The sequence below is a fragment of the Camelina sativa genome, chromosome 9 (assembly GCF_030686135.1).
Source record: "Camelina sativa cultivar CO46 ecotype springtype chromosome 9, ASM3068613v1".
NCBI classification, from domain to species: domain Eukaryota; kingdom Viridiplantae; phylum Streptophyta; class Magnoliopsida; order Brassicales; family Brassicaceae; genus Camelina; species Camelina sativa.
Genome location: NC_141888.1, coordinates 3,582,234 through 3,609,610, shown reverse-complemented (window position 1 = coordinate 3,609,610; position 27,377 = coordinate 3,582,234). Strand labels below are relative to the sequence as shown.

At 33.0% G+C, this 27,377-nt stretch overlaps 3 protein-coding genes, 1 long non-coding RNA gene, 1 other non-coding gene and 1 pseudogene across 12 annotated transcripts; 5 read left to right on the top strand and 1 right to left on the bottom strand.

Moving 5' to 3' along the window:
• The first annotated feature begins 9,468 nt into the window (after window positions 1-9,468).
• Window positions 9,469-11,414, top strand: LOC147937679 (uncharacterized; annotated as a pseudogene).
• Window positions 11,415-15,882: 4,468 nt separating this feature from the next.
• LOC147937678 (uncharacterized) lies at window positions 15,883-17,960 on the top strand. Of its 8 annotated transcripts, none has more exons than XR_015567265.1 (7): window positions 15,883-16,229; window positions 16,305-16,387; window positions 16,481-16,512; window positions 16,593-16,686; window positions 16,780-16,851; window positions 17,181-17,250; window positions 17,634-17,960. It is a non-coding gene; the product is annotated as an uncharacterized LOC147937678 (long non-coding RNA). The 8 variants fall into 8 exon arrangements; XR_015567267.1 differs by having other exon boundaries at window positions 17,174-17,250; XR_015567272.1 differs by having other exon boundaries at window positions 15,925-16,229; window positions 16,593-16,621; window positions 16,750-16,851.
• A 2,075-nt stretch (window positions 17,961-20,035) lies between these two features.
• Window positions 20,036-20,567, top strand: RTFL16 (ROTUNDIFOLIA like 16). Its single transcript, XM_010426920.3, has one exon. The coding sequence runs from the start codon at window positions 20,135-20,137 to the stop codon at window positions 20,255-20,257; it is 123 nt and encodes a 40-aa protein (XP_010425222.1). The 5' UTR covers window positions 20,036-20,134; the 3' UTR covers window positions 20,258-20,567.
• A 1,243-nt stretch (window positions 20,568-21,810) lies between these two features.
• Window positions 21,811-22,685, top strand: LOC109126342 (uncharacterized). Its single transcript, XM_019229846.1, is given in 3 exon segments — window positions 21,811-21,828; window positions 22,525-22,546; window positions 22,549-22,685. Coding segments are annotated over 3 exon segments (177 nt in total).
• A 788-nt stretch (window positions 22,686-23,473) lies between these two features.
• On the top strand, window positions 23,474-23,547 carry TRNAI-AAU (transfer RNA isoleucine (anticodon AAU)). The gene has a single exon. It is a non-coding gene; the product is annotated as a tRNA-Ile (tRNA).
• A 1,193-nt stretch (window positions 23,548-24,740) lies between these two features.
• LOC104710337 (transcription factor AIG1) lies at window positions 24,741-26,771 on the bottom strand. Its single transcript, XM_010426919.2, has 2 exons — window positions 26,184-26,771; window positions 24,741-25,638 (listed from the first exon to the last, which is right to left on the bottom strand). The coding sequence occupies exons 1-2, from the start codon at window positions 26,670-26,672 to the stop codon at window positions 25,096-25,098; spliced, it is 1,032 nt and encodes a 343-aa protein (XP_010425221.1). The 5' UTR covers window positions 26,673-26,771; the 3' UTR covers window positions 24,741-25,095.
• Window positions 26,772-27,377: the final 606 nt, after the last annotated feature.

Sequence of the window (27,377 nt, the reverse complement as noted above, 5' to 3'; positions counted from 1 at the left end):
ACTTCTTCTTACGATCCAATGTATAAAAGAATTTAAAAGAAGAACTTTGAATATAAAGAATAATTCTCTTTATTAATGTGTTTAGAAAATATACTCTCAAAACTAAACACTTCTCAAGCTCTCTCTTAATCTAATATCAATGTCACAACTCAATAATTGATATATATAGAAGTTTTCTTATTCCTATTCTTATTAGGACTATAGAACTAGATAACTCCTAATTCTATTCAACTCTATTTTATTCTTCTCTCTTATTCTTATCTTTCTTTTGTAAGAATAACTTGGGCCTTAAGGTTCAAAGCTTATCCAACAATCTCCCTTTTAAGCTTTGAATCTCCTTTTGTAACATCATGAACTCCTAGCAAGCTTCTCATTTCCACAAACTGAATCCTTGCCAACGCCTTTGTCAATATGTCTGCCTTCTGATCTGCTCCAGGAATGTGATCAACGTAAATGAGCTCCCTCTCAACACATTCACGAATGAAGTGAAATCTCTTGTGAATATGTTTGCTCCTGCCGTGAAATACAAGGTTCCTTGCGAGAGCAATAGCCGCTTTGTTGTCGACGTACAACATGATGATCTGCTTGCTTCTCCATCCTGTAACTTCACTTAAGAGGTCCTGAAGCCAAATCGCTTGCTTAGCTCCCTCTATCGCAGCCATAAACTCGGCCTCACACGATGACATTGCAACTGTGTCCTGTTTTTGCGAGCACTAAGTAACTGGTGTGCCTCCAAAGAAAAACACATGACCAGTTGTACTTCTTCCATCGTCTTGGTCAACATTGTGACTACTGTCACTAAAACCGACAAGCTCTTTTGATCCTCCTCGCCTGTACTTTAGTCCATATAAAATTGTTCCTCTTAGATAACGCAAAATTTGCTACATGACTTCACCATGTGACTTGCGTGGACTCTGCATATACCTGCTAATAATACCAACAACAAACGCAAGGTCGGGGCGTGTGTGTAACAGATACCTCAAACAGCCGACAAACCTTCTAAAACGAGTGGGATCATCACCAAGGGCTTTTGACACCTGCAGTCCATACTCCATCGGTATCAAGGTCGGATTGCAGCTTTCTAATCCGGCCTCCACTAATGTCCTTTTCGCATATCCTTCTTGTTTGATAGTGATCCTGTCCTTCTCTTGACTCACTTCAATACCGAGGTAATAAGAGAGTTTACCAAGGTCTGTCATCTCAAACTTTGCAGACATTCCTTTCTTGAATTTGATTATAGCCATAAGATTGTTTCCAGTAACCAACAAATCGTCAATGTAAACTGCAACTAAGAGCAACTCTTTATCATTTGTTCTCCGATACACAGAGGCTTCTTTAACACACCTCTTGAAACCCATCTCTTTCAATATCTGATCCAGCTTTGTATTCCAAGCTCGAGGATCTTGTCTCAAGCCATACAAAGCTTTTGACAACTTATACACTCTGTGCTCTTCACCTTTGATCTCAAAACCCTTTGGCTGATCTACGTACACGTCCTCCTTTAACTCACCGTGTAAGAAGACTGTCTTCACATCTAAGTGATGGATTTCCCATCCATCTGTTGCAGCTAAAGCAATCAATAGTCAAATATTCTCTAAGCGTGCCACTGGAGCGAATGATGTTGCAACAGCCTTGTTGTTTCAATCAATTCTCTGAATCACTCATCCATAGCTTTTCAAAGTCAGACATTAAAGTCTGTAATCGAGCTTCCTTAACACGGTCAGCTCCCATGTTTCTCGATTTAATTGATTCCCAAATATCTTTAGGTGAGGCTAGGTCACCAACTTGAAGGATAAGAGATTCAGGAATTGATTGAAACAACAAGGCTGTTGCAACATCATTCTTATCTTCATCTGTAGAACATGGTTCAATGGTTTCCCAAACCTTTTGAATTCGTAGTATCACCTTCATCTTCATCGACCAAACTGTATAGTTTGAAGAGGTGAGTTGAGAACATTGAATCGAGACAGAATTTTCAACGTCCTTTTGTCGAGTATTCGTCGCCAGTTCGCTCATGTTGAATCAAGAATCCGGTCCTTTGGATTGATTCAAACCAAGCTCTGATACCAAATAAAAGGATTTAAAAGAAGAACTTTGAATATAAAAAATAACTCTCTTTTTTAATGTGTTTAGAAATTATCTTCTCAAAACTAAACACTTCTCAAGCTCTCTCTTAATCTCATATTAATGTCACAATCAACAATTGATATATATAGAAGATTTCTTATTCTTATTCTTATTAAGACTATAGAACTAGATAACTCCTAATTTTATTCAACTCTATCTTATTCTTCTCTCTTATTCTTATCTTTCCTTTGCAAGAATAATTTGGACCTTAAGGTTCAAAGCTTATCCAACAATGTATAGGAAAAAAAATGTTACTTTTGACTCTTTACTCTTTAGTCTTTACTACTAGATGTATTAATAAACTACAATGAGTTTTTTTTGTTTTTATTCAATAGGAAAAGGTTCAAAGAATAGTGGAATGAAAATGGTTTACAATGTTGCGGTACCAATGACATCATACATTATTACAATTATCTTATAAATGGTGTGGCAGCGTTAATTGTACATATAATAATGTTTTCTTAGCAGCAATTTAAATAATATCTTTGTGACAGAGAGATCTTATCTTCTGTTCACGAGCCAACAATAATAACGCTTTTGGTAAAGAAAAAAAAAAAAAAAAAAAAAAAGATAATTAATATCAGAGTAACCTGAAAATAGCCCAACTTCGCTAAGACCATCTTCATTAAAGTTTCTTAACATAAATATCCTAGAGTAGAAAGATAAAAATTATTAATATAAAATTATTTGAGTTTGTTAAATATGTTTTAAAATTTTTTAAATAAAAAGTTTTAGAAACTTTGTAAAGAGTTATTACACTATTTAAAAAAATTCATCAAATTAAATAATAATATTTGTATGATTTTCGTTTATAAGAAACTTATAAGATACATCAATGGAGATGGCCTAATAGCCTAATACAACATCGCCAAGATTAGGTGATAATTAACGTTTATAATTTAATAACTAAACTTATCAATCAAGTCACAGATATTGCAAGATTCTATATCAGCAGATAGAAAATTAGTATCATCTGAGCATGGGCCACTTGTGGACCAGATGTAGTCATACCCCTCATTCCAAGTCATAAATCAAATCAAGTCATCAAAAAAAAAAAATTTGATTATAGAATAACCTAATCTATTATTTGATGACTAATTCATTACAAGAGCTCGTTACACTTTTAAATTAAACAATTAGTTAGTGACTAGTTCCTCGTGTTATCACTTCAAGTTGCTTTTGTTGACTTAGTTTCAATACAAAGAAAGAAAAGAAAAAAAAAGATAATTTTAATTCAGTTGACTTAGTTTCACCCTTTTTAATTCAGTTGTTTCTTCAACAAATTTAGATTTCTTTCTCTACATTCAGCTACAATGATGCATTAATTTGTAAAACAGTCTTTTTTTGGTGAATATAATTTTAACATTCATACAAAAAAAAAAGATAGTCAGTCGGTCGAAACCATGGGAACCAAATTTCCCCATACATATCTATTGCCATTGGTTGAGAAGCTGATTTCTAAGAAGCCACACTGATATCAGAAATTAATAAAGTTTACTTAATTTTCTAACAATTTGTTTGTTCATTTGTGCACATTGATGTATATTGTTGACAAAATTTTATCATTCTTTTCAATATGTATATATTTGTTAATAAATGTGTTTCATCGTTAGTGTTAGTGGACCTGATTTTTCTACAATAGAAACTGTATAAGAATAATGTATTAAATATTATTAATTAATACTGTATTTGAGTATTTGTAGTAAGTACATTCAATTCACGTTGTCGACATGACACCCCATGAACGAATTTGATTTAACTTAGCAACTTGCATATGCATATAATTACTTTTTCCTTCTTTTTTTGGATATTTCTTCAGGGAATTTTTTGTGTTGTAATGACGAACGCAGTTGCGTCACCACATGATAAAGTGCTAGTTCAAGGTCAACCAAGTCAACGAGCTCACCATACGAATGGACCGACATGTTTTAGAACTTCTGAAGACATCAAAATGTGTTACGCCATTGACTTGCTTTAAGCTTAAAACGTATTGTTTGCATTATTTCATTACTACAAATCGCGGTTAATTAACTAACATGAGATATCAACTGACAGTTTAATAATGAAGATGCAGTAGCTGTAGCAGGTCATTGTGCGGAATAAGGAGCTATGAGGAAACAAAACTCTGCATTTGATCACAGACGTATGATGCGAGACAGGAACCGGAGCTGACGTGTCATGATTGCGATGAGCTGGATATGAAGATAAAGCGGGATCGAGAGAGGAGATATTTGAAGAATATCCTTCTCGATATTTAAGGAAAGATAATATTTGGTGGATAAACAATTGCCATAAAGAAGGATACGAAAATATTCTAGTTAGGGTTTAGAGAGGCCGAGTATAAAGCACCGATGGCTAGTCATAGAATGGGTTAACACTTTGCAACAAACTATTGTGTGAGATTGTAAACTTCGAAGCTATCAAAAAGAGCTGAGAAGGTGAATGTTGTTGTTCTTTTAAATCTACACTAGGGGAGTATTTAGATAGAAAAGAGAAGGTTGCTTAGATGTAGTCTTGTATTCAATTAACATTATTTAATAAGATTGAGTAGAAAAGCTTCTGCTTGGCTTGTTTCCAAGCTGAATACCGTGTTGTGACTTCTGTTACCCTTTCAAATGAAACTTCAGATTATAAGGGTTTTCTCTGAATCAAAGAAATGGTGATACATTTAGAGGATTCAGACTCAAGATTACATCAGGCTTAATTTGGAAACTAATCTTCACATCAATTCTTTTTTAATAACTGAACAAATTACAGAGCTAACCAAACTGAATCTTGGAATCTAAAGAAACCCAAACTCTAAATCATTCAAATTTTAGGAAAAACTCTTTAACCATGCAAAAAAAATAAACAGCAACTATAGTAAACTCTTAACAACGTTTACCTGCCTGTCTCAACATACTGTATATACTTATAACCAAATTACGTATATGTTGTCAGTCTTAATGCGTGGAGAATCTTTCAGCCTTTATTCTGCTTGAATCGTTAAACTTTTGTAGAATAAGTTTCTAATGGTACACATCAACTATGTATATCAGAAGTAGCCTTTAATAAAAAAAACCATATCATTTTATTCAAACTGAAGTCCAGACTAACACATTAAAGTAACATACCGATTCGATTATATATACCACAACGATTCTTTACACTGGTTGCATGTTTTTTTTTCTTGACATCCACTATGATTGCATGTTATATATCTATAAAAGCCTCTTGCCTCTTATCCTCGGTTCACATTCCCGTTTTGTTCATGTATAGTACTCTTTTACATTTTTACATAGAGAACAAATTTAAAAATGGTTTACAATTTATATAGTTATCTTAGCCCATGTGCCCATCGATCATAATTCATAACAATGCATATCTTTTTGTAAAGCGTTGGAACTTTCGAGCCAGCATCATCATATACAAGAATTTGAAAGCTACAACTAAATTAAGGCTGACTAAATGGGCTAAGATATGTCGGTGTTAATGGGCTAGGTTTTAACTTTATATTTAAAAAGTCCAAACCCAAGTGCATTTGAAGTTTTTAATGTTAACTCTTTATTTTCTTATGTGTTTTTGTTCTTGTTTTGTCATATGGAATCTCCCTATAACTTAATTGGTTTCAAGTTTTCAACGCACAAATGTGTTTGCGGAAACGGATTGTTGATTACAATCAGATACGATAACAGTTTAACATAAAACTACCACAAAATACATAGTTTATATCAAAAACAAAAATTACATAATAATGAATTGATAACTATAAATAAATCATCAAATGACTTAACAACATTTCTTGAGAGGTAATTTGGAACGTATATGTTACAGAATTATATATATAGTTTAATTATATATATGTATCAAGTAGAGAAGAATTATATAAGATAATATTTGATACAACAATAATACAAGAAAGTTTAATTTTTGGAGTGTTCTATATGACATTTATTATTATTATTCAAAAAAATACTTATATAAACAGAAAAAAATCAACCATCCGCTATGGCATATACTAAAAAGTGAGTTTTAAATTTAGAGCGATTTGAAACGTTATAATACGATGTGAAGCGATTACTATCTAGGTTGCATGGAAATAGAAACGGATACGCGAAAACGAAACGTTTCGAAAATGGAAAACAATTTTTTTCTAAAATTAAGAAATATAAACGTTTTAGAAACATATGTTTATATATCTGGATATATATGTATACATAAAAAAACACCAAACCTAAAACCTATATAACAAAAAATATTTGAAACAACACAAATTCAAAACATAAATATTAAATAGTCGAATTAAAACACTAATAATATTATATATTTATATGTATTATGAATATATATTTCAAATTATTTTATTTATTAAGTTTCTAAGGTAAAAACAAAATTATGCCGTGTTTCCAAAATGAAAATGGCGTTTCCGTCGTGTTTCCAAAATGAAAACTGAGATTCCATTGTGTTTCCAAACAGAGATTTCTAGGAATCGTGTTTCGGTGGTTTGTTTCCGTATTTCCACAAATTTTCGTTTCTAAAATGTTTTGGAAACGGGAAACACACCTTAAAAAGAGTTTCCATGCAACATATATTACTATGATTAATATAGTTAATACCAAACAAGTACAGTTGTAACTTGTACACATTTTTAAACCCTTTTTAAAATGAAAAAACTTGTACACTTTTAAAAAAAACTTGTACACTTTTTATGTAGGCGGTTGTGAGAAAACTAATCAACCCGTTACTAAATCATATACATAAAAGTAAAGTTTTGGTCTCTCCTTATTGGTTGATTTTCATTTAATGCTTTCTAAACATAATAAATTATAATTGTAATTTCCATAATTCTAAATGTAACTTACATCAATTCTTATTATTCTCTCATTCTCTCATATTGACATTCTTTTACTTTCTCATTTTCACATTTTCACAATCTTTTCCACTTCTCTCATTCTCTTCTACAATACCTCAAATCATTTTTCATTTTTTTTTTTCGATTTCTTATTTTTGTTATATGGGTTACAAAAAAACAAATGAAATATCATTGTAAAATTTTAATGCTAAATTTTTAATTTTTAATTTTAGAGACTACGTGATATATATTCTACATTATTCTTATTTTTAAAGATTCAATTTCTATTACCTAATTTGGATTATCATCTTATAAGTAATCATTCTCTCCTCCTCTCCCACCAATATCAAAGTTGTTATATCTCATATCTGTTGTAATAGTTTGATTTCATATTTTAATTTAGAAAGTATTATATAAATTTAACATTGTTTTCAATTTTTATTTTATTTATATAAAAATAAAATATTTCTTTTATATTTATTGCCTTTCTAATCTATTCATATATATATATTTTTTTAATTTCAATAATTAAATTTAAATTCACATATGTTGGTTTTACCAAAAAAAATAAGTTTATTTGAGAATTAGATGTTCCTATTCCTTTTAAACGATTAATTTGTAACATATTTGTTTTTCTGCGCAAAATAATGTGTAACATATTATACTTTGAATATGGACCCACCAACACTCACTTTTAAATTAAATGGGTTTTAATTTTAGTAGTTGGAAAATATAAATTTGTTTGTAACTGTAACGCCCGTGTCCCGAAAAATATGAAATATGTAAGTTTATATCAAGAATTGGAGTGAAGTCGGTTTAATTTGCGGTTGGTTTACTAAGATGGTCGATTTATTAATTAAATCAAAGGATGGTTTAATTAATTCTTGTTTAAATAAATCTTGGTTTAATCTAATTAAATCATGGTTTATTATAATTAAACCAAAAACCCTTTTTGTTAATAAGAGGACGCCTCCTTCCTGCTATTGTCGTGGATGACTGAAAGAAAACAAAGAGAAAAAGTGCTCATTCACGTGTGAGAAGAGGAGAAGGGAGAGTAAACTTGATTTTTGGTGTTCAAAGCAAAAGGAACATAATCGTCAAGGTTTGGGAGAAAGAGGATCCAACTGCTCAAATCGTTTCGAAAGGGCGTTGCTGGGCTGTTTCAGACGTTAGGAGAGTCTCAACTGGTTGTATTCGTTGCTACAATCAGTTTGATAAGGTGAGTGCGTGACCATGAGCTTATCTAAGCGATTGGGTTGTATAACTTGTTTTGTGTGAAGTTGTGTAGGTGTGATGAATGTGTTATTGGATGTTCAGTTAAATGGCTGGTTTGTTATGTTTTATTTGTGGTTGTACTCTTGATTTGCTTGTGTGTATAGCTCGTAGATGGGAGCAGGGCCGTGCCTATGGGTAAGAAAAAAGGCATTTGCCTCAGGCCCCCAAATATATAGGCTTTTAAAAGGCCCCCAATTCTGGAAAATATGGTGTATCAATATGGTTTTGGGACTCTCAATATTTCCTAAGCAACCCATGTTCGACTCCTATGAATAATATGTATAGATATATTTTTTTTTAAATATGCAAAAAGGAAAACAATACCCTAACTTGTGAAGGAATCCAGTAAGGTTGTGAGTTTATAAATACCCAATTAGTTTTAGATTCATTCTTCACCAATTTCTACGCCGTCTGTGTCTGTCTTCTCTTCTTCTTCCAAGTTCAATCTCTTTTGTTTTCTTCTTCGTTGGTGGTAAGTCTGTCTCTTCCCTCTTTTTCTTTCATTGCTTTTAAATCTTTGTTAAGTTCATGTTCATCAAATATTCAAATATACTAATTTATCTTTATAATAGCTTCGTTTATGAATTACGATTGTCCTGATCTGATAAATTGTTTTTTTAATCTTCTAGAAACATGTCTTTTAGATCGTATCCAACTGGATCACAAAATAAACATAAGAAAGACAAAGATGATGCGTTTGTGAAATCACAATCAGGGGCAATACTCAAGTTTCTTAAAAAACCTGAAAATCCTACTGATTCAATGGAGAATGAGAATGAACCCTCGGGAGTAAATGATCAGTTTGATGATCCAATGGATAACGAGGATGAACAAGATGATGAGAATCCTAACAAGGAAGGGGATCAGAATGTTAACAGAGAAGACAATCAAAATGTCAGTGAAGAAGATGATGGAAACAATGATAAATCAAAAGAGCATCATGAACTTCTAGATATTTATGATCCTGGAAATTAGGGAAAGGTTGAGCCTGGACTAAGAATTATTATGGTTGAAAAAGGTCCTGCTGCAAGACAACCTGTGGATTTTACTTTTCCGAGAGAGAAGATTAGTGGTCGACATTTCTCTCATTCATACTATGGACGTGTTTTGAGTAATGGAGAGAAACAAGACAGGCGTTGGCTAGTTTACTCAAAGACATTAGATAAAATTGTTTTTGCTGTAAATTGTTTACTCGAGATAAAAATCCTAGTCACATGGCATCTAAAGGATTTAGTGACTGGAAAAATATTTTGGAACGGCTTAAGAAGCACGAGACTAGTCATGAGCATATTAAATGCATGAGTCAATGGATGGATCTTGAATCGAGGCTCAAGAAAGATCAAACGATCGATAAGCATGTGCAACAAGAACTGAGGAAAGAGAGAAATTATTGGAAAGATGTGATGCTTAGAATATTTTCGTTGGTAAAGACTCTTGCTAAACAAAATCTAGCATTCCGTGGAAGAACAGAGAAGCTAAAAGCAGAGGGTATTGGGAATTTCTTAAGTTTTATTGATATGATGGCTGAGTGGGATCCGGTAATGAGGGAACATGTTAGGCGGTATGAAGATGGTGAATCTCGTTACCATTATCTCAGCAATAAAATTCAGAATGAACTGATTAAAAGGATAGCAGATGAGATCAAGGGTATAAGCATAAAAAAGATCCAAGGTGCGAAATATTTTTCTGTCATTGTAGATTGTACTCCAGATACTAGTCATCATGAACAGATGACTCTTATTCTTCGATGTGTTGATGTTTCAACATCTTCAGCTAAGATAGAAGAATATTTTCTCACGTTCTTGATAGTTGATGACACGTCTGGAGAAGGGCTTTTTCGTGAGATTCAGGATGTGTTGGTTGCTCTTGATTTAAATATTAATGATGTGAGGGGACAAGGATATGATAATGGGTCTAATATGAAGGGGAAACATAAAGGAGTACAAAAGAGATTCATTGATGTCAATCCACGTGCATTTTATACTCCGTGTGGTTGTCACAGTCTTAATCTTGCACTTTGTGATATAGCGACCACTTCTGAGAAAGCAATTTCATTTTTTGGGATAATCTAGCGTATTTATTGCCTATTTGCATCTTCAACTAAGCGGTGGAAGATATTGGAAGATATGGTGGGAGGTTTGACTGTTAAAAATTTATCACAAACCCGATGGGAGAGTCATGTTGAATGCGTTAAGGCAATAAGGTTTCAAGCTCCAAAAATAAGAGATGCTTTGATTTATATAGCTGAAACTACTAATGATCCAAAAGCACGAAGTGATGCTGAGTGTCTTGCGACAAGTGAAACACATGGGATTGGAAACTATGAATTCTTGTTGTCTATGGTGATTTGGTACAAACTTCTATTTGCTGTTAATACCGTAAGTAAGAATTTGCAGTCACAAGACATGGATATTGAAGTTGCTGTTTCCCAGTTAAAAGGACTTGTTTCTTTTTTTCAAAATTATCGAGAGACGGGGTTTGAGAGTGCTAAATCAGAGGTCCAACAAATAGCAGAATCTATGGAGATTGAAACCATATTTCCTACTAAGCAAAAACGTGTCACCAGAAGAAAGAAGTTTTTTGATGAGGAACCTGAGAGAGTTGATGAAACTGAGAATTTATCTCCAGAAGAGAGCTTTAGAATTTCTTATTTCATCCAAGTAATGGATCAAGCTCTATATTCTCTTGAGACAAGATTTGAGCAATTTCAAAAGTATGAGCAAACATTTGGATTCCTATTTGATTTGGAGAAAAGTCTGCAAGTGATGATAGTTTGAGAGCGTCTTGTACAAATCTTGAAGGATGTCTAAAACATGAAGATCATTCAGATGTTATTGGGGATGATTTGTATTTTGAACTATCAGTTCTAAAAGATGCATTGCCTGAAGACTGCAAGAGACCTATTGAGGTGTTGAACTATTTGAAAGGAATGGAAGACTGTTACCCAAACTCATGGATTGCGTATCGCATATTGTTGACAATTCCAGTTTATGTTGCCACTGCTGGGAGAAGTTTTTCAAAGTTAAAGTTGATCAAGTCATATTTGCGATCAACTATGTCAAAAGAAAGATTGAATGGACTAGCTATCATATCCATAGAAAGAGAACTAGTTGGGGACCTAGATTATGAGAAGCTGGTGAAATAATTTATTGAAACAGAAGGAAGAAAAATTATGTCTTAGTTTTTTTACATTATTATTTAATGTCTTGGTTTTCTTGGTTTTTGGTTTATTTTTTTTGAATAGTTTTGAATTTTAATATTTTATTTTATTTTATTTTAATTTCGAATTTTTAATATTTTTTTTTTTTTTTTTTTTAAATTAGCCCCCGATTTCAAGTTTGCCTCAAGCCCCCTTAAACCTGGGCACGGCACTGGATGGGAGGATCGTCTCACTGGGTATTTATGGTAATACTCACGCATCTCATTGTGTTTGTGGTGCAGGTAATGCATGTATAGTGTGGAATCATGGCAATGAGGAGGAGGATGATCTAGGGTCTTGGTTGTTGTGTTGTGTTTATGTTATTTTTTTGTTGGAACCTGGTTTAGAAGCATGCTAGGATGCTGGTTTATATTGGTTATGATTGATATTGTATTTTAATACGTTGGAGTTGGTTTGATATGTCTTCCGTTGTGTATGTTTGGTTATTGATGGTTTGTTGGTTGGTTATAATTAAATATTATGGGGTATTTAATTATATTGTTATTATTATTATAAAAAAGCGGATCGGGTTGTTTCAATTTGGTATTAGAGCCCTTACGGTTCTAGGATGGTTAAGTGGATGCTTTAGAACGGTTTAGGAATTTAATTGGTTGAATTATATTCCTATTGCTTGATGCATGATGATGTGTGATGGAATTGATTATGAGTAGATAGTCAATTTGTTGTGGTATGGAGTCCTAGTATCATCCTCTTCGAGATTTCAATGAATTTCCACGGTAAGTTGTTTTATGTGTTGTTAGTTGTGTATTGTTTTTAGCTTCTGTACGGAAGATGCAGTTGGCTATTGACAAGTTGTTGGAAAGTGGTGGATCACACCGGTATCGAGAAATACCGTTGGCGTTATTTGTGAAAGTGGATATGTTGGAAAGGGATTTATGAGAAGTTAAGTTGGAGACTTACTTCGTCCAAGGTGGCTGGAGTGCCACTGTTTAACAAGATGAGGTGGTGTTCAGAGTCCAAAATTTCTGTGAAGCAGTGGTGTTGAAAGAAGTTTCCCGAAATAGAATTTTATATAAGTGGAAAGTTTCCAAAAGAGGAAAGTTCTAAAAATGGAAAGTTTTATGGAAGTTAGAAATTGTCCATTTTTTTAGCGGTTGTGTGCCTTGGAGGGGCTTGTGTGGCCTTTGTGGCGGAATTTTGAGTCAGTGTGTGCCTGTTTGTGGCGGTCTTCTGAGACATTGTGTGGCCTTTGTGGCGGGCTGTTTAGCCAATTTTGTGGCCGATGTGCTTACTGGTGTTGCTGGAGGTCCAGCGGGTGTTGTGAGTGTGTAACAGGTTTTGCTCAGACCGAGATGACCTTATTGAAGATTTACTGACAATGTTGTAGGAGAAGATTTAATAAGATGATTAGTTCTTATGAAATTTTGATGTGGAATGTGTTAAGGGATTATGTGATTCTAGGAGTGGGAAGTTTCCATAAATAGAAAGTTTCTAAATATGGAAAGTGTTTAGGGAGATAAAGCTTTGTTGTTTATGGAAAGTGTTGTTGCAAAGGAAAAATAGAAAGTTCCACAAAAAGAAAGTTTCCATAAATAGAAAGTTCTATGAATAGTTAGGACTTGTCTATTTTTGGAAAGGGGATGTGGAATGCCTGGAGTGCCGGGAATGGTCACAGATGAGATGATCAGTTCTCATGGATTTTTGATAGGTGATGTGAGGGTGCTACGAGATGTGCGGGTTCAAAAAATGGGAAGTTTTATGAATAGTTAAAGTTTGCCTATTTATAGAAAGTGCGGTTGCAAAACAAATAGAAAGCTCTATGAATAGTTAGAACTTGTCTATTTTCGAAAGGGCGTGTGTAAACACCCAAATGGTTTAGATGTTTTAGAGTTGGCCTGAAGAGTAGTCAATGGTGGGGGTGATATTCCGGAGAGGGAATATGGTGGTTGGTAGGACATTGCAATGTTTTACGCGAACCACAAGAGGTAGTTCCGGTCGGGAGATGCTTATAGACGTTAGGACTTGTTTGCTCATGAGGAGATGATTAGTTCTCCTGGGGAGATGATTAGTTATCCGGAGGAGATGATTAGTTCTCCTGGGGAGATGATTAGTTCTCCTGAGGGGATGATTAGTTCCCCTAGTGCACCGCGGGCTTGACGGGTTGCAACCCTGAGAGCGGTAGAGGAGATGATTAGTTCTCCTAGGGGATGATTAGTTCCCCGGATGGCATGAGTAGTTCCTCTGGTACCGAGATCTTGAGGGTGACGATCCGAGAGTGAGACGGTATGGCTCGAGGACGACGGTCTGAGAGTGCAGGCGGTGCAGTTTGAAGGTTGCAACCTGAGAACATATGAGTGAGAGAGCAAACAATGTCTAGGAACGTGGGTATGAGCATAGTGACTGGATGTAGACATCGGAGGTCGGGATTGACCTCGTGTTTTTGTGTTGTGCTGACTAGTGGAGTCAGGGTTGTGTGGACCGTGGAGTCACGTGGATGTGCGGGCTGTAGCGATAGTTGCACGGAAAACTTTGGCTGGCAGTGTTCAGTCCTATCGGAGGATGTGCGGGCCATGGTGACGGTTGCACGGAGGTCCTTGGCAGATGAACAGTAATGTAGGATTCGAAGACAAATCCTTGTTGGTGGGGGAGAATTGTAACGCCCGTGTCTCGAAAAATATGAAATATGTAAGTTTATATCAAGAATTGGAGTGAAGTCGGTTTAATTTGCGATTGGTTTACTAAGCTGGTCGATTTATTAATTAAATCAAAGGATGGTTTAATTAATTCTGGTTTAAATAAATCTTGGTTTAATCTAATTAAATCATGGTTTATTATAATTAAACCAAAAAACCCTTTTTGTTAATAAGAGGACGCCTCCTTCCTGCTATTGTCGTGGATGACTGAAAGAAAACAAAGAGAAGAAGTGCTCATTCACGTGTGAGAAGAGGAGAAGGGAGAGTAAACTTGATTTTTGGTGTTCAAAGCAAAAGGAACAGAATCATCAAGGTTTGGGAGAAAGAGGATCCAACTGCTCAAATCGTTTCGAAAGGGCGTTGCTGGGCTGTTTCAGACGTTAGGAGAGTCTCAACTGGTTGTATTCGTTGCTACAATCAGTTTGATAAGGTGAGTGTGTGACCATGAGCTTATCTAAGCGATTGGATTGTATAACTTGTTTTGTGTGAAGTTGTGTAGGTGTGATGAATGTGTTATTGGATGTTCTGTTAAATGGCTGGTTTGTTATGTTTTATTTGTAGTTGTACTTTTGATTTGCTTGTGTGTATAGGTTGTAGAGGGGAGGATCGTCTCACTGGGTATTTCTGATAATACTCACGCATCTCATTGTGTTTGTGGTGCAGGTAATGCATGTATAGTGTGGAATCATGGCAATGAGGAGGAGGATGATCTAGGGTCTCGGTTGTTCTGTTGTGTTTATGTTATTTTTTTGTTGGAACCTGGTTTAGAAGCATGCTAGGATGCTGGTTTATATTGGTTATGATTGGTATTGTATTTTAATACGTTGGAGTTGGTTTGATATGTCTTCCGTTGTGTATGTTTGGTTATTGATGGTTTGTTGGTTGGTTATAATTAAATATTATGGGGTAGTTAATTATATTGTTATTATTATTATAAAAAAAAATGGATCGGGTTGTTTCAGTAACTCCCATAATAATATCATAGAAGTGTTCTCAATGAATTTAATTTAATATAATAGAACATGTTAAAAATATATTAATATATACTAAATTGCATTTTTGTAATTCTCAAATAGTTACTTTTAATACATCGATTTCTGTATCATCTATTAAAAGAAAGACACATATCTCACTATAACTCATTAACCCTCATGACTTCATATTTCAAATCTCACATAATTTTATAAATTGTACAATATTATTATTTTTTCTTTGATTTAACCAATGATATCTTAACGTAATAAAAGTTTCAGTTTATTTGAATAGGATATACATATAATATATGATATATAGTTTAATTTTATCATATTTTACTCAAAAATATATACTTTGTTGTTTGTTACTTTCAATTGTAGTCATTTCCTTTTTTTGTATTAGTTTATAAATATAATTTCAGAGAAATTTTTAATGTTGTAGTCATTTTCTTTTTCTGTATTTGTATATAAATATAATTTTTAATATTGTAGTATGTTAATTATTATTATTTTTTTAAAATAGAATAACGATTATTCAAAATAGAATAACGATTATGTAAGAACTCGCTACACATGCGTGAGCTAACACCTAGTATGAATTATAGTAACCTTCTTAGACCATCAACATTGAACATGTATATCAGACTTTTGCTTATGTATAAAGTTTAAACCAACCAAAACTTTAAGTCGAATCACTACAAAAAAATTTCACATTGATAGCACCAAACGATAGCTAATTTTTCGCAACTGCTATTAAAGATGACTTTGTAATCTTGCTTACTATATAATAGCACTTTTCAAAAGCTATACCGAAATTTTACTAAGCGGGAGATTTTATAACCTATTTTTTCATCGGCACCAGACACTTTAGGTCAGTGTAACTTTTCCCTTACAATTGTGTGGAGACAAAAGAAGAAAAAACCCTTTGAACAGAAAAAAAAAACTCTCGACTGTATCCTCTTCTCCGATTTTTTTTTCTACTATATCCCTTCTTTTGATCCTTGCTCTCTCACTCTCTCGTCCTCCCTCTCACTTTCTTTCTCTCGACCTTTCTCTCATCTCGTAATCGCAAGTGAAACTAAAAATTTGTTTTTCCCCAAATCAAAAATTTAGGTTTTCGATTCCGCCACAATTAATTGGTGAATCGCAGAACTCGTTGCTGGACACAAGTAAGTAACTCCAGATCTTGTTTCATTTCGCTAGTCCGAATCAATTCTTGAAATAGGCGAGTTGTGTGGGTTAAGATGAAGGGCTTGGAATCTCATTCCGGCGTCGGTGAAGCTATTCTCGATGGTGTGGCCGAAACATGCTTTGTGCCATTGTTGATGTGAGTTTCTTATAGATTAAAGATGAACAAATTTAGGTTTATTTTTTGTGTTTGGTTTTTTTAATTTTGTTTGGTTTTTTGATTGATTTGTAGAAGAGGACGAGGAAAGGATCTAGCTAATCGAGGTATGTGCTTTACTGGGATGCTTGAAACCGCCGTATATTGTGTTTGTGCTCATGTTGTGTTTGATTTATGTTTATTGCAGGAGCTTTCATTTCATGTTTTCAATATATGGTTTTCTACTTCTACACTTTGCTCCTTCAGCTGAGATACGACAATACGATTAGAGCAAAAAACAAGTTTGGTTTTATCTCTTAACTTTAGATGATTTCATTAAGTTGTATTTTCCATGTTTGAAACAGTTTAAGTTGGTAATCACGCCTCTATTCTAGTGATTTGCTGACAAGGTTGGAGCTCTTTTGCTCTGTGATATGGCTCACATCAGTAGTCTCATTGTTGCTCAGGTATATTGTCACCTACTCCCTATGTGCATCGCTCTTGTTCTTCATGTATCTTTTCATTTAGTTAGATATGGGATTTTGTTTAGCATTTTGAATGGTTTAGAACAAAGATCTTGATTTGTGGAACTCTGATATCAAACTCAACTATATATATCTCAGGTTTCATCATTCTGACTTATGTTGTCTCATATATGTCTGCATTTATGTTTCAAATCTAGTATTTTAGGATGTATTATCAATTGAGCTTCTTCCCAATAACCAATATCGCATTGTTAAAGTGTTTGATTTCACTTGTGTTGTCTCATTTTACTCTCCTTGTTTTTAGTTTTCAGCTGCTTTAAGCATGTGTAGTGAGAGCTTGAAGGTTTGCTTCTCGCCGTTGATGGACTTTTACTTCTTGAGGTAACAGATCTACTTAACCATCTATATAACTAGTCTGAGCTAGTATCGTACTAGTGTTCTTACAACTCAGAAATACTATATATGAATTTGGATCTCTTATGATACGATTAGTCTCTTTATTAATCTTGTTCTCTGCCTTCACTATAACCGTTTAATCTAGTTTCAGCTCTAATTACATTTTCTCATGAGTTTTAGTATTGATCCATTTAGAGAGTACAATGTTTACGAGAATGTATTGCTCTATTTTATCATTGTCCCTACTTTGTTTGAGCAGTTGGTTCATGCCAGTGATACTGCTGTTTTCTCTATATAGCTAAGTATTACCTAATTGGTACATGCTATATGTTTTCTCACGTTTTGTCAATGAAACTTGTATTTTATAGATATCAACGATTTGGAAACGTTCTTATAAAGGTGTGGAATGGAAGCCATGTGTGAACAAGTCTACTGGAGGTATTACATAGCTTTCCTACTTTCTTAATAAGTAAAGGCGATGAAGGACGAGGATGGTGTGGCTAGTTCCGTGAAGATCCGGTTGTTGGTGTTACCAGTTCAACGGAAGATTCAGTTGGTGGCACTTAGGATGTTAGTTTTATTTTGTTTCAATACTTAGCTGCACTTAAGATATTAGTATAAGACTTGGTATGATCTTTATGTATGACATTTTTTTGGTTAAAATATTTTTATTATATATATAGATGATTTATGAATATGAAATCTGTTTATAAATAAATTTAAATAAATTTAAATAAATTGTGCAAAATAAACTAAAAAGTTTTAATAGAGCTATGGTAGAACCTCCTAACATAGCATGAAAAATGATTTATTACATTATTTAAAAAAATTAGAAAAGTGTGATAACAAAGCATTTCTCTACTGTTATGGTAGAATATTCTTACATAGCATATGTATTTGGTGCTATCGTATATGTGGTATATATGATAACAGTGGCCTAACATAACGTTTGTGAAAAAATTATAAATGACAGCATTATAACGTTTTTCTACTGTTATCAATGTAGATATTTGTTGTAGTGAATAACTTATGGGCTGAAAGACCCAGATGTGTTACGCTAAGTCAAAGCATCTTCAAGGCCTTCAAAACGAACGTAAGCCTAAATAATTCTTATGTAGTCAAAGCCTATGAATTAACTACATTTAGGTTCGATGTTTCTCTTTTGTTAGTTAGACTTTGCTACCTTTTTCTCGTAGGCTTTCTAATTAGTGTTTCCAAATCCTAAATGCTTTTTCGAGAAAACTCCTCTTTTTGAATAAGAAGAGTTTGATAATATATACCCAAAAATATCATCACATTATATTTAATAGCACCCACTTTTTGGCTTTAAGCTAGTAGTATCTACGAACCATGTCATCATCTTCCAAAATCATCATTGCCACATCGACAATGCACCATATGTTCAACTCGAATGGAAGGTCTAACTGTTCTGACGTGGATCCAACACAAAAACAAATTATTATTCAGAAGTTATATTCTTTAAATAAAGAAAAGCCTAACTGATTCATACTGTCCAAACAAAGTACCAAAATGATAACATTATTGAATATAATATTTTCAAATAAACCAATCAACTATATATTATTACATTTCATAAGCTTGTATAATCGAATATGTACAAATAATCAAATATTTAGCTGACTACTAGTAATTTGATCCGTTTTGTCCAAATTAAATTAAAACTTCAAATTTGATTCCATATTTCAATTCAATTTATTTAACCAAGGTTTGACACATAATTTTAAATGGAATATATATATATATATATATATGAATAATTAATTAATTTATGAGCTTAATATTTTGTATTCTTGCAATCTATTATAATTAAAGGTCTCAAAATATTTGGTTGAAAATAAAAGAGGGAACAAAGAGGGGCATACATGTTCGCGGCTTGTGACCGCATAAAATATGAACACGATAACTGGCTTATCCGATTCATGTTCAAACCTAATGTAGATACATATTCGAGATTCACAATATTGCATAAAAAATTAACTTGTAAGAAATATAAATTTTTTGAAAAGTCAATAAACAATACCTTTTTTTGTAGTAAAACGGTAGCATCATCGAAAATATAAAAATATCGGAATAAAAACATTAAAAATAATTATATATTCGTTGAATATTTTATTATATTGTCATTTTGTAGACAACCAATAAGAAAGGTGATATCTTGAAATTTATTTATAAAAAAAAATCACAAGTCACACGTGCATTTTTACCAGATTTAAATTCTATTAATAAATATTTATGAGTTGTGGAGCATTAGGTTTTGGTGATGAGGTGAAGAAGTGATGATAGATTTCAATAAAATCATTTCATGTTGATCAACATGTATTTGTTTATCGTAAATTCCTAATTGTTCTCATTTATTTGTTATTGAGCGTCTAATTCGTTTGTCGTTGTATGGTGAAAATAAAAGAATTAAATTGTAAACTTCCAAAACGTTATGTAACCCTCACATTTAGAAATGTATCACTATAAATTACATATATGTCTTTTTATTTAGACCCTTTTATTTATGGTTTAATCATTTTTCTTGTAAATCAATTTTACAATTCAAATCCTAGCACAAATGACGGCAATACCAATATAAACACGCTTAATTGTAATCTGTCTATCTTAAAACATTGAAAATGATGTGTGACATTTAACACAAGTGGATGGTGAGAGACAGTGTCGGGTGACTTGGGGTGCACTTCCACGCGCGACTTCGACTTGTTTGTCCCTACACAACTCTCTTCTTCTTCTATAAAAGAACCATTCTTTGTTCATCTCAAATAATCACTTTCTCTTATCTTCCCAACTAAAAACTTTAAAACCATCAAAGAAGAACCCTAAAAGAAAAATTCTATTTATACCGAAGATGGGAGTTTTGAAGAGAAGAGTTTCGAGTAGCAGAGGTCTTGGAGGTGTTCTTAGAGAGCAAAGAGCTAAGCTTTACATCATCAAACGATGTGTTGTGATGCTCCTATGTTGGCAAGATTGATCTTGGTTGATTCAAGTAGTGATACTTTGAAGCTTAACCGGATCAAACTGATGATTGCAAGAAGATATGAAAGAGGAAGAAACCGGTTTGGGGTTTGCTTGCCGATAGTCAATCTTAGGGGGATGAAATTTTAACACTTTCGATATACTGAATATGGGTGGGTTTTTAGTTTTTGGAGGGTATATTTGTAAATATACGAATAAAAATTTGGGATAAATTTTGTAATGGCTTTTGCCTTAGTTCCATAGTTCCCTGTGTAAATTCGACTATATATCTCACACATAATCTAACCAAGATTAGTTCTTGTTTACTTGTTGCTTAATTTACTTGGTTTTATAGTTTACGAGGTTGTGATAGGTATTTTGTTTATTTGAATATTTCGTCTTCTAATATGTGAAACAGCATGATTCCAAATAAAACGTTATTTACTGTAAAAATATAAGAAAATGGTAGCATGGCCATCTATTCTTAACATCCACTAGAATTTCCAATTTCAAATTGTGTTTTAAGAAGATGGTGTAGCAACACATACATCAATGACAACTATTCAACCAGTTATAAGAAACCAGCTTCAGCTTTGGTCTTGATCAAGCAAGTAATCTATCTCATTAACAATTACATGAATGCATAGAATTTACTTCTCCGTTATTAATAAGTTTCGGTTCATAAAATCTAATTACAAATGTTAAGTATACAAAGATTACTATGAGAGAGGTATAGGTTTGAATAACACTACTTTTAATGCATGAACAGAACTCCCAAATTTTTTAGTCAATTCAACTAACCTCTTCCTAGTTCAAATGATTAGCTAATTGATTTGAAGATAACTTAAAAATTGAAAATTAAATATTCTTTGGTTACTTGTCTCATATGTCATGTTGGTCCTCCACGTATGGGATAATCTCTACTTTCTAATTATGACTCTAATTAAATATTCTTCGGTTATTTGATTAGTTTACTTCGTTGGACTCATATCAAGACTTTTTATAATTATGATGATGTATGTATGTGTTTAGTTTCTAATGAATTATAAACTTAAACTAATCAAAGTTTCAATGACTATAGATATAAATCAAGGGACACAATATCAAAATTATTGATCGGTCCCTCTTGATTTAAATCTGACGTGACCATTAGGTGCCAAATTATTTATGATATTGGAAAGACATGTATTGTATGCTGTCACGTCAAAATTATTCTATTAATAAAACCAAACAAAAATGAAATTTTCTTTTTAATGGCTTCAGTACCGTAAAGACAACAACAAATTACTAAGCTTGTGGGCATATATATTACGGCCCATTAGATGTTCAAGATTCTTGATCAAATAAATTTGTGATTACACGAAGTCGAACTAAAAATTAGCAAGAATGCTAGGTGAAGATTTGAAGTATCAAAGGTTTTTGAATGAGAGATAGTAAATTAATCATGGACCGTCTCAACCGCTCCAACCACAAAAATATTATCATTAAAATACTAAATGAATTGCTGCCAAAAACATTGAATTATTCACGAAAATTAGCTATAGATTGGTGATGAAGAAAGGAGAAAAAATGGGGTCAAAATGTCAGGTGAGAAGAAACTGAATCTACATCATTGTCGATTCTGTTGTCGGCCAACTTTAACTATGCAGCCCATATGTTTTTGGTACTCATCTACACTACCACCTTATAACTTATTTTTTCATGTATATATATAAAAACATATGTGTGTGTGTGTTTTTCTTCTTAGATGAATGATAGAGTTTCATAAAGCTTAAACCACACACGTTTTCAGATATTTATAAACTAAGAGAATCTTCTCAACTAAATATCAAGAAATTGCATGGTAGAGAATATGAATATGGATATAAAACCCTATAAATTAAAGATCTTTAAAAGTATTGTCAATAATGAGTGGAAGCCTCATTGGCTAGAGCTTTATACCAGATTGGAGTACTAGGCTGAGATGCTTGATTGTTTAACCACCAGTTTTTTTCACTCACTCATGCAAATAAAACATTTTGGTAATAAAGTTAACAAAAAAAAAAAAAAACAATTATCACATAACTACGAAACCTGGCTCAATACATTATTTTTGTTAATCCTACCTTTTCATCATGTTAGCTGCCATGGTCACTAGAATCTGATATTGAGTCTGTACATCTATCTATTATTTATTATTCGTCGTTGGAGAATTTTGTAGAATCTATGACCAGTAAGAAAAAAATCTATGTGCAGTAAGAAAATCTTGATGCACAAAGTTATTGAGGATCGATACAAAAGAAGATAGGCTCGACCACGTGCGGCGGTCCTACCACCGTCGCCGTCGTGGCCACAACCGTCGTCCTCTTCTATTGTCACTTTCTCACATTTGGGTCCAAATTTTATTTATTGATGTTCACATCATTGAGTTTCCATTTAATGGCTTATTTTACATTACCAACTAAAACTAAACATTCCTATGTAACATTTGTCAATTGTTTTTATTTTCCAAATTTAGAATTGTTTCAAGAACTCAATATCTTCATTCTGAAACATTTTATTCCATGTTGCACTATCTATGAAAAAAGCTTCACAAGTATTCCAAAACGATTCTTCATTCTTAATTCGGTAGGATTTCACTAATCGTAAAAGTTCACGATTCATTGATTCCATAATTTTTTGGAAAAATAATTGTTTTATGCCACAAGGCTAATGAAAAACTTATAACTGAAAGAAGATTAAGTGAAGTTTTTTGTTCCATTAATGATTCTGCTAATTCATTTTATCATACCATATCTTTGTTGCATGATGTATTTTTAAACCAAGTTTTTCCGAATAGTGATCAGATCGTCTTATATATGGTGGCTCCAACTAGCTAAAGTGTTTTTGGTCTGTATGTAAATTACATGATTATTTGGTCTTCGGCCTCGTGCATTGTTTGTGATATTATTTCCTTTTTTATATATGTTTAAAAAAGATTCGACATTATTGGTCCACATACTTACTTGTATATATTCACTTCTATGTACTTCAACACACTTCTGGACTTCTCTCCAAGTACACTTCATATTTGTGTTCTTCTAATCTGTACATCGCACATGGTTTTCTCATCTTATTATATGTCATACATGAATATATATATATAGACATCATATGGACAACTTATTACTTCATGGGAACTTCTCACAATTCTATATCCTTCTTTCTAAACAAATAGAGTATTTTTAGGTTAAAGTAAGATATTAAGCATGTTGGCCTATTAGCTCAGTTGGTTAGAGCGTCGTGCTAATAACGCGAAGGTCACAGGTTCGATCCCTGTATAGGCCACTTTTTTAGTTTTTTTAATTTTTTCCCTAACATTGGGCCTCAACATCAGCCCATGTGTCAACTTAAAAAGCACATCACCACGAAACACAACTATCGAATACTGCATTTGTTGGGCCAAATTTGGCTCTACGAGTTGCTTCATTATCTACATACTCATCATTAACGGGTTGCTTTAACTAATTCGTAATTGTATTTTGTGTCATTTTTTCCTAGTAGATTATAATTTCGAGTACGAGCTCACATTTCTCGTTGGAATCTACACTTTGTCTAAAAGCGTCCAAGAAATACAACTTTTGGACGATTTTAGATAATACTCCCTCCGTTTCAAAATATAGGATGTTTTAAGTTAAACACACAGATTGAGAAATTTTTACTTTTAACCAGTTTAACCAATCAGAAATAATACTGCATAATATAAAATATTAAATTAATCTAAAATTGCATAGAAACCTGAAAACATCCTATATTATGAAACAAAAAACTTTTCTAAAACATCTTATATTTTATAACGGAGGGAGTAATATTTTAAAAAAAAACCTTCAAAAGAGAAAGAACCTAGTTGAAGTGTTTGAACCAAGTTAAAATAACATGTAAGATCCATGGCTGCAAAATAAAGCCTTTTTCTTTTGTTGTAGTACTTGTACGTTGAATTCGGGATAGTGACTAAATTAGAAGGAAAAAAAGCTATAGATACAAAAGTGACGACGAGATCATATATGACGTAATGTGCTTGTGGTATTATCATCAAGTACTGTCTCTGTAATAATAATAAATAACGTAGGTCAGTAACCGCGAAAGAGACAATATTGCAAGAGATCCCAAAACTAAGTTTCTATAAATAGAACAAAGATCTAAGTTCTCACTTCCCACGAAAAAGATTCGATCTACTCCTCTCAATCGATTTCACTTGTCATAACTTACAAATCCTCCATCACATAAATTCTCTATCTCAATCTATTCTAGGAAATATCGCATTAATTAACTAGATATTTGTACGCTATATAGATGGAGAAGAAAAAAAAAGTTATTACGAGTGTCTTATACGTATCAGAAAAACTAGCAAAGATACGTACGATATAGGCGATTTTTACCCATGCACAGCACATTTAATTATTTAAAACTGACTTCGACATAAATAATTGTTTTTCGTTTGTAACAATGGATATGCGAGAGTGAAAACTCTACATACTATATGATCATAAAATAGCTTCTTGATTCCACTCCTTCATTAATTAATACAAACCCAAACTCTTTACATTTCCTATAGTAATCAAGACGAGGAAAATGTCTTAATGATAGTACAATATATAAACCAAACCCATCACTATAAAACCCTAAACAAAGGGTTCTTCATAGATTTTAAAAAAACATAGAAGAAGAAACCCAAACCAAATACTATTAAAAAAGACACCCAAAAAGATACTACTACTAAAATATTAAAACCACCAACCCACAATTCCATTTTGCAAGTCTAATTAACTAAACCCTAATTAATTAATGATGACTTGACAGTTTAATTAATACTAATAATTTTGTGGAGAGGATTAACTAATTGTAACATCGATTTACCATCTTACTAGTCCTTTGTCTCTTAATACTCCCTGAAGACGACTTCTCCAAGTTATTGTTATCATTGCTTTCATCATTATTATGGACACACTTCTCTATAACCGCCTTTAACGCTTCCTCTATCGAACTCACACGATCATTCATCATCCTCTCTGCATCATAACCTTCCATGTCATCACCATCGAAGTTTCTACGATATGAATCATGATCCTCTTCATCGTCTTCTCGGCTCAAGAACAAGACGTTCTTGACTCGACCACCTACGGTTGCGATCTCAGCTTTGAGAGTTCGTAGACGAAGAGTCTTCAAGGCATTTATGACGTCATGCATGAGGTCAGTCCTGTCTTGGCAGCTAAAGGAAGCTCTTATCACCAAGTTTCCTTCTTCGTCGTTGTAAGACGAATCCACGGTCAGATCATCGGACTCTGTGGGGACTTGACACGTATCCGTGATAAGTGATGTCTGTCGTTTTAGCTCCTTCATGTGTTGGATCACTTCCGCTAGCAACGAAGCTTTGTCCGTCTGTATAAAAAAGAAACGAATCATAAAGATGTACTAAATTTTTTTCTGCTACTTCATAATGATAATAACTACAAATTAATATACCACATCTGTGAACTATATTTACCTACCAGAAATATCGATTTGAAGCAGTTATTATTTTCAAAATGGAAAAATACAATTAGTAAACGATAATAGTGGAAGAAAGATAAATTTGGAAGTATCATACCAATTTAATTAAGGTTTTCATTGTTTTAGAAAAAGTTAAATAAATATGAAAAAAAAAACAAATGACAATAGTACCACACTACCACATATATGTATATATGTGATCGATAACCACACAAGAAAAAAACATATAAATATATCGTGTTGAGGCACTTATTAGTTTTGAAAATTTTACAATTACTGTTACTAGTATTAACTAATTATAACTGATTAGAGATACAATTTTGGAAGTACCATTAAATCATATAATTAATTAGTATAAATTTTTCGAAAAACATACTTAAATCTCAAGAATTAGAGACGTGAAAGGGGAAAAGTATTAGTTTATGACAACTTACTTTGGTTGTGTTTGGTAAAATACTACGCAACTTAGCAAGATGAGTGTTGATTCGCTCTCGTCTTCTTCTCTCAGCTTCACTATGACTCTTTGAAGCAGCTAAAGCCTTAGCATCCATGACTTCTTGTGCACTCAATTTCCCCATGATCTCACCATCGAACCCAAAGGACGAGCCCCGACGCATGATGGGTCCAAGAGCTTCGGACAGAATCCTCAGATGGTTCTGATGATGCTCCATGGAAGGAGGAGGAGAGACGAAACTGTCGTTATAGTCAAAGGAAGAGGAGGACGAAGAAGCTCTTCTGTTAAAGCAGTGAACCGGGTCAGAATAACGGGTCGGGTTAGATGAGAAATGGGTCGGGTCAAAAGAAGGTAAAGATGAAGACGACCAAGGGAGGATCTGAGGATGGTGATGAAGAAGAAACTGGTCTTGGTAGTCTTGTAAGTTGTGGAATGTTTGAAGACAATCTTCTTCTTTCATTGCATACATCTTTTTTGGTTTTTTGTTTTTGGAAAAGAGAAAGAGAATTATAGAAGAAGAGACAAAAGGTCACAAACATCCCATTTGATAATGGATACACATGTTTATATATAGTGCTATATAATGTGTCCTCCGTAAATTTTAATCAAAGAATAATGGTTTTTTATTTTAATATTAGTTATTTCTTTCCAAATAAATAAATTCAGTTTAAAAAAAAAACCTTTTCACCGGTTTGTACAATCAGACCGCCATTATCTTCGATAAAAATACACATTGGAGAAATACGCGTTTACATATACTAATCAAATTTTAATGTAACCTCAATTTATTACAAAGCGTAGTACTGGTTATGGGTTTTTTCTTTTTTGCTAATCAAAAATTTGTAGTTAAATTAGTTTCTTTCTCTTTAATAATTATAGAAAAAATTCAAATTCTTTCATTTACGGGATCTGTTTTTTAATGTTACTATCAATTATATGTTTTCTTTGGGACCACGAGTTTTTTTTTTTGGGTATATTTATCATGAATATTTAACAAAAAGAAAAATGAAACTGTAAGGGCTGCACATCTTCTTTGCTTTTCTTTTACGACTTCTAAATGGGGAGCTGTCATCATCTTGTAGATTTTTCTGATGGATTTGGCTTCCTATGAACAATTATTATTTATTTGTGTTCTTAGGTATACAGATTTAATGTTAATGAATATGTGTACTTT